The following is an 8036-nucleotide window of genomic DNA, read 5'->3' as shown; positions in this document are numbered from 1 at the left end:
TGGTACAGCTGGTGCTAGTACTTCTAGGATTCAAGATAAAGAAAAGTTGTGATGACCGCTCCAGATGCAGATCCTGATGATCCAGATAACAATGATGATGGAGAAGATTCCAATTCAGGTAACTCCGATTCTAATTCTAATAGAATAGAAAGGGAGATAGTGAATGATCCTCATAATCATAAAGAAAAAGAAAATTTTAGCAAAGGAAAATCTACTCAGGATAGTGAGTCAACTAAGACTGATTCTACTACCAATGCCTCTACAGAGTCAGATTTGCACCCATTAATTGTGCATAGATTAGAAAAAAGATTGGGATATGATCCACAAGCTCATATGAGAGCTAGAGCAGAGATTATGGATTATGATGATTATTATGATCCAGGATCACTTAGGGATCAAATGAAAGAACAGTCAGGGTTATCTCATACATATTCAGAGTCAGATTCAGATTCGGATTATGAACCTTAGTGCTAATGATTTTTGTTTTTGTAATAATTATAAGATAAATATAAATGTATGTGTTACGTTATATTTATGATATAATATTATTGTTGTAAGTTGAAATAGATAAAGATTATAAGATAAATATTAATGTAATTATTGCATTATATTTATGATATAGTATTATTTATTTTAATTTCTTTTATGTATTTATACTATTTTATTATGTCTTGACTTATGGTTTATGTTCTTTATCTTTGTATATGTAAATCATTTGAATTGCAGATAAGCTTCAAAGGATAGGTGCATTGGACGATCTTGATGCTGAAGAAGATCTAGAAAGTATCGATGATGAAGATTTGGAAGAAGGAGAGTTCATTACTTCGGAAGCTGATAGAAAAAGGTTGCTTGAGACACCTTACGGCTTTGATCGTGTCTTTAATAAAGATGAAGTCATACAAGTTGAACCAATAGCTGAAGTAGAACATCTCAATCTCAATCCAATCAGAGATAGTCCAGATGAACCTAAGAATGCTGCAAGGTTGACATTTGCTGTATATGCAAACATAGTTAATGAAGGACATGACAATATTTTTGATCTATACTGGAATATAGATGCTACACGAGAGGTTGACCTTGGAAGATTTAATATACCTCCGGTGTAGAAAGATCATGAGTTATATTATTAATAGACTAATTCCAGGTTATAGAGGACATACTGGTTTGATGATACGTGATACGTATAAACCATCAATGTTTTGGGAATATGTCTCAGACAAGGATGCACCCAAATACTTCTCAGTGATACAAAGTTGGTTCTATGATCACAGAATCAAATTGTTTATTATCAAGAGAAAGGAGGGTTGCTAGTACATGTCAATAAGTCAAAGACACTTCCACTCTCTCAGTGATTCTGACATGATAGATTTGGGAAGACGCTGGTTCGTTAATCTTCAAAGCAATGGACTTGCAGATTTCTACTGGAATAGATTCAGAGATGAAAGAATTAAGTATTTCAGTGCTAGAGGTCTGAAGCCAGAAGAAAGGTTGATAAAGCCAACACCTTTGAAGAAGATTAAGAATCCAGATGGCACATTTCGGTTTGTCCAGAAAAGAATTAAAGGTGTTAAGAAGGTTCCCGCTATCAGATGGGATCAAGATATGCTGACAGAGATGACATTTTAGCAGATAGATATCAAGTCAGGCGAAGCACAGATGTTTGTTCATGATTCACAGAAACAGATGTTGCTACGCATGTATGATCCGATGTAGGTTGTCAACTTGTCAAGAGGTGATCAAAGAAGACTTTCGGATACACCCTGTTCAGCTGTGGATTTTTGGAGAGTAGAGGAAAGACGCTATCGCAACATTCTCGCTCATTGTTTACAAGAGAGAATTCATGCGAATAGCACCAGACTTTTATTTAACGGATAACTTTGAAGTTCAAGTTTTGAAGACTTTAAAGAGATCTAGTTGCAATCGTCAAGGGGGAGTCTGTAGATGCAGATCCGTTGTGACAATCGCAACATAGATTTGATTATCGTTTATGTTTTTAGGAACTTGGGTGTAATCATTTAAATAAGAACTTATGTTGATATTTAATGATTACGTTTGAACTTCAATATTATATCTGTTTGTGTTTTGTATTGTGTTTGTGTGTTATATATTGTTTTGCAGGTACAAGAACATAGAATCAAGGTTTATAAGTGTGGTAGAACACTTAAACGATGATTGGATGTTATGAAACAAAGTCAAACAAAGAGTCAAAGGCACGTACCTCGTGCTGACGTCATCAGCATGAAGGATTACCCTCGTGCTGACGTCAGCACGAGGTAGATTGGCTAATTGTTATTTCGGGCTTAATTAAGCGATTAAGGCCGAAGCCCACACAACCCAATACATAACTAGTATAAATACAAGACGTAATCTACGAAATTAGGTTAATGATTGACGAATTCTTGAGAGTTATTCATGAATTTACGATCTAAGGTTATTTGTTCCTTCGTGTGTTATACTACACGAACCACAAGCCTTGTGCATCTCCTTGGATTGATTAATTACTTATTAATTAACAAAAGGCAATAGCAATCTACTTATCTCAAGAGGATTCCGCACTCTTGACATAACGAATCGCATCTTATTACGATCCACGCAATAATAGGGCACCTTACATAAATCAATTATAAGACTAAATGATATTAAAACATAATCGTTTTTGTATATTAATTATTTTTTGTTTTATTTATTTGTATCTTCTATTATTGTGTTTTATTATTATTTTAACATAATTTTTCATGTTATTCTTAAAATATGTTGTTGGTGCATTTCCTAGTGACAACAGCATTCGTGAAATGTGGTTTTGAGTCTTTAGTTTATGTAATAAAGTTAAACGTTATTTTATCTCATATAATAAAGTCAAACTCGAGTTGGTCAATGAGTTGACTTGGTTAAGCTCGACCTAGTCAAGCTCGAATGGTCATACGAGTTGGGTTCGGTCCAAGAAACTTGAGGCCCGACTAGTCCATTAGCTTAGTATAAATAGAGATTAAACCTTATATTTAAGGTTAATCTTCCAGTCGTTTTGTTTTCATTATTTCATATTCTGAACTTGGTATCTTACTTGTAATTGCATTTACAGAAGTAATATACGGTTCTTATTCATATTCGTGTTCGTGTTGTTGATTGTTTTGTATAAGAATTTCCGCACTTATACATTAGTTACTTAATCTCGTTGGATCTGGTGGCCAAGAGACTTACAATTGGTATCAGAGCCAGGTTGGTCACTACTTTTCTTGTAATGACAAATACTTGAAACATGTCCCTTTTCACGACACTTAAAACAGATCATTTGCTCAACTGGTATCTTTTGAGTAACCTTAGGTTCATCAGTTGAACTAGTCGATGAAGAGTTCGATGTCTCAAGATCTTCAATGTGTGCAACTTTGTTGTTACTTTCATCAAAATGTACAAAACTTCATTTTCGTCAACACACCATGCCTTATCAATGTTGTCAGGATTAAAACTATCCAAACTAAATTCTTTTTCAGAAAACACTTGAGACTTTCCTTTTAAAGTAAAAACAGTTATCATTTTAGGTTCAAGTTTTTCTAATTTGGTAAGCGAACTCTTCACAGTTTTATGAATCTCACTTGGGATTGAGTGAGATTTGTCTAGAAGATCGTCATGTGCCTATGGACGAAATCCAGATTGACGATAAGTTGAATTTTGTTGAAGAGCCTTTAGAGATTGTGGATCGCAAGGTGTGGAAACTAAAGAAAACCAAGTATACACTTGTCATGGTTCGATGGAATTCAAAGCGAGGGCCTGAGTATACATGGGAATGGGAAGATCATTTCAAGTCAAAATACCCCCAATTGTTTAATGGGACTAGTTCGAGTTAAATTTCGGGACGAAATTCTTTTAACGGGGTAATGCTGTGACAACCGTCATCTGACCGTATCTTCCGAAGCACTTTCCGATCTTTTTAAGTTCGTTAGTTTATGTACGTAATTAGTCTTATTAGACTTTATCATGGAATAAATGAATTTATGTTTGATTCGGGCTTTATGAGCATCTAGACCTTAGAAAAATTGTACGTGAACTTGAGAACAAGGGGAATACTAGTTGTCTTGTGGAAATGCCAAATTTAGTGAAATACTTAAAATTTTAATCAATTAAAGATTTAATTAATAAATATAGTCATATTTATATCCGTTAGAAAGCTATTAAAAAGTTACATTCAAATGTGTCGACAAAATAAATTAACGAGTCTCGGGTTTTGTGAATTTGTCGAGTCAAACGAGCTTTGGTAAGGTCAAAGGGTGGTCAAACTCGGTCAAGGGGGAGCAAGAACCAACAAAACCCCTCCTAACCCTAATTCCCCCTCATTTCACACACACTCCACCCTCACACCAACAAATGTGCCGCCCCCCTTTCTTCCTCTCCCTCTCTATTTTCGGCTACAACCAAAAACACCACCAAACCACCATTTACAATCATCAATCTCGATCTCTTTCTTTAAGATCTTTTATCTTGTGGTAAGTTTTGTTTAGATATTTGAATCTAAACGGTTTTCTTCTTAATAATCACACTTCTTCTTTCATTTATATATACATATAGATTCGACTATATATGTATATGTATATATCCCGAAAACTTTATCTTGGTATACATATAAATCCGTTGTATTATGTTTATATATATGATTAAATCCGAATTTTTTACATATAAATATATATATTTTCGGTGGTATATATACATAAATATATATATCCGAAATCTTTATATATATATATTTATTTAATTTTGGTGGTTTTGAGTTCTTGGCTATGAACACGCCCGAAAATCCTATAGATCCTAATCTATAGGTCTAAAAATCATTAAATCCGAAAAGCTATGAACCGAAATCTTTAAATTCGGAATGTTTACACCCGAAATCTTTTAGATCCGGAAACTTTGATCCGAAAACTTCTAGATCCGGAAACTTGAATCCAGATTTGTTCAAAAACCGTGACTATATATATATTTCGGGTTGTTGTTGGATGGAATTGATGTTGTAATTTGATTTTTGACCCTTGTTCATATGTATATAAACCGAACACATCTTAAATCTGTGATAGTATATCATTTTCGAGTTATTTGGTTGTTTTTGGCTAGATCTATTATAGATCCGAGTTATCCTAGTAATTTTTGGTCTTCGAAATCGGTTATGGATCATAGATTCAACCGGAATCTCGTTTTTCGTTTCGGTCAACGCCAGTCAAAATTAGTCAAATCGGCCAGAAATGTTTAAGTTGATGATTTAGTCAAATTAAAGTTTTAAATAAAGTTAAATTACATTTTTAAACAATTTGATCAATGTTATTAATCCCAAATTTTTTTTTCTTATAATAATTAAATTAATATATATATAGATATATTTATATATATATATAAATATATTAAGGACTAATTTAGGTATACACATATAAATGTATTATAAAGACGTTGAAAGGACCATTTATAAATTATACATTCGTATAACGACAGTTAATGACTTATCGGACTTCTTAGACTTTATAACGACTATATATAAAGATAAAGATTAAAAGACTTTGTAAAGACGATGTACCAATTATATACTTTCCGGACTTAATATATTTTTTAATGACGTTGACACGAAGACTTAACGGATATAAACAATAAAATGTGACATTATTAAATGAACTTTTTCCTTAGACAACTTATAAGGACAAACGGCTATTATATGCATATATATATATATATATATTAAGACATTGGATAAGACATAATGGCATTTCCTAAGACACTAGTATAGGACATGGACTTGTGCAGTTAAGTAAGTACTTAATGGATGACTTGTGGACAATGTAAGACTTTTCGACAGATAGTGAGCTCATTTCAAGTGTATTTGACTGTTCGTGTTCTTGTTCGTTGATCTAGGGTACTTATACTTGTGCTGCTTTCAGGTGAGTTTCGTAACCCCTCTTTTATAAGTTTTGGGGTGGAAAGTATACTTATTTTCAAACAGTTTTGTCGATTTCTGTTTTATGTTCAATATTGAGCTTGTGCGTAGAGTTACTTGTGCCATTTGACGTGCTTTGATCTTGTTGTATGTGTGTGATTATGTGTTGTTTGTTGTGCTTGGACGTACTCGTTGTGTGTGTTGAGACTTGAGACTTTGGACTAAGGCAGGTACCGTAAGACCGGACTTTGAGACATTGAGACTTTTGGACTTATTATGGCGTAACTCTGCTCGTTATATATTGAACTATTACTGGTTTAGACTTAAAATAATCGACAAAAGACTTATTTCTTTGACTAGACTTTTGACTAAAACCTACAAACTCACCAACCTTTGTGTTGACACGTTTTAGTATACTTTTCAGGTGCTCAGGTTAATCAGGGATAAAGATTGCTATGCTAGACTGGACTTTGGAGATTAGTACTCCTTGTTTATTGTCAGACTTTAAGGCTACATGCCTTAAATTATTTCTTTATGGACTTGATTGTAATAAGCTAATTTAGCACTTTTATGACTTTGAACTCATTTTTTTAGGAATATATTTATTATATTCTATTTCATTTAGCAGTATCTATATAATTCCATGTCGTGCTATACTTTTCATGACACCTCATGTTTCCGCCAACGGTGGGGTGTTACAGAATGGTATCAGAGTTGTGGTTGTATAGAATTAGGTGGAAACGCCTAGACTGTAACCTAAGAACCTCGTATAGCATTACGATAGGAATCATAGATGCATTCTAGACGTGCTAACGTCGCTTATATTTTGAGTTCATAGTCTGTTTAGACTTATTGACCCTGTGTTTATTTTGACTATGGCTATTATTTGGCGACTGTGTGCTTTCGGTGTTATTGTGATTACTTATGTGTATTAGAGCAAGATGAAGTGATGACGCTAACTAGTATCGCATAGCGATAATCATAGAAAAGCCTGATCAACTGTTCTATGATTACCACCATGCCTTGCGACAATTATTGACATCAGTGATTGCACTTGTAGTGAAAGTGTGGTAGCTACTCTGGGATGCTTAATGGGTGTTGGTTAGGTGGAGGGTTAGCCGCTGGTACACCCTATATACATACCCGACCAATACCTAGAGAGCATACCAGTACCGTGATCCGACCTTGCATTAGATGTACTAGGGGTGTAGAGGGTTAGCCGCTGGTACACCCTGTATACATACACCACTAGTGCAACGGATGTAGGTGTTAGATTTGGACCACATTTTAACTGCGATTTAGGGTTATATATTATTAGTATATATATGTATTGCATTGACATGAATTGTATGAATAGTTTAGGTTCTAGATAGCATTCCTTAGACCATAAGACGAGAGAGCTCACTGAGAGTATCTTGTGATATTAACATCGTCGAGTGTATTCTTCCCGACTAACGATGCGTGGTTATAGAACAATGGCAAGAACAAGAACTAGTGCTGGAACTAGCGGCGGTCGTGGAAGAGGCCGTGGTGAAAACGAAGACTCTGGTCAAGGTCGTGGTATGGGTCGAGGAACTGGACGGAGTGGAGGCCGTGGTATTGGTCGTGGCACTTGGCCTGAAGTAGTTCAAGGAGTTGGCCGCGGTGCAGGTCGTGGAAATGAACAAACTGGAGGTCGAGGTACTGGTCGTGGTGTTGGTCGTGGTGCAGGCCGCGGTGGCGGCCGAGGTAGTGGTCGTGGACGTGGTCGTGGTGAAGCTGAAAATGAAACTACTAATGAGCAAACTGGAATGAAACTAGACCCAGCCATCATTGCCATGATCAACCAAGTGGTTAATACTATACTCGCACAAAATGCTCAGAATGCACAAAATGCAGAGAATGAAGATGCTCAGTATGATGATGATGCTTAGTATGAAGACGCTGAGGATGATCAGGATGGTGAATATTATGAAGACGTTGATCAAGGAATTCGACTTGGGAATGTGCCAAGGGGACTTAGAAGTGGTGTAAAGACTTGCACTTACAAAAACTTTAAGGATTGTGGTGTGCAAGAGTATGATGGTAGAGGTGGAGCAGTCAAGTTTATTCAATGGTTAGAGAAGATGGAAGCTGTGATTGGTATTAGTGA

At 35.2% G+C, this 8036-nt stretch overlaps 1 protein-coding gene across 1 annotated transcript; it reads left to right on the top strand.

Moving 5' to 3' along the window:
* Window positions 1–7380: 7380 nt before the first annotated feature.
* Window positions 7381–7818, top strand: LOC122591519 (protein argonaute 2-like). The gene has a single exon (XM_043763784.1). It carries the CDS (start codon window positions 7381–7383, stop codon window positions 7816–7818), a length of 438 nt encoding a protein of 145 aa, XP_043619719.1.
* Window positions 7819–8036: the final 218 nt, after the last annotated feature.

This window comes from Erigeron canadensis, chromosome 3, assembly GCF_010389155.1.
Source record: "Erigeron canadensis isolate Cc75 chromosome 3, C_canadensis_v1, whole genome shotgun sequence".
Lineage (NCBI taxonomy): Eukaryota > Viridiplantae > Streptophyta > Magnoliopsida > Asterales > Asteraceae > Erigeron > Erigeron canadensis.
The sequence above is the reverse complement of the archived record's forward strand: the minus strand, read 5'-3'. Positions and strand labels throughout refer to the sequence as shown.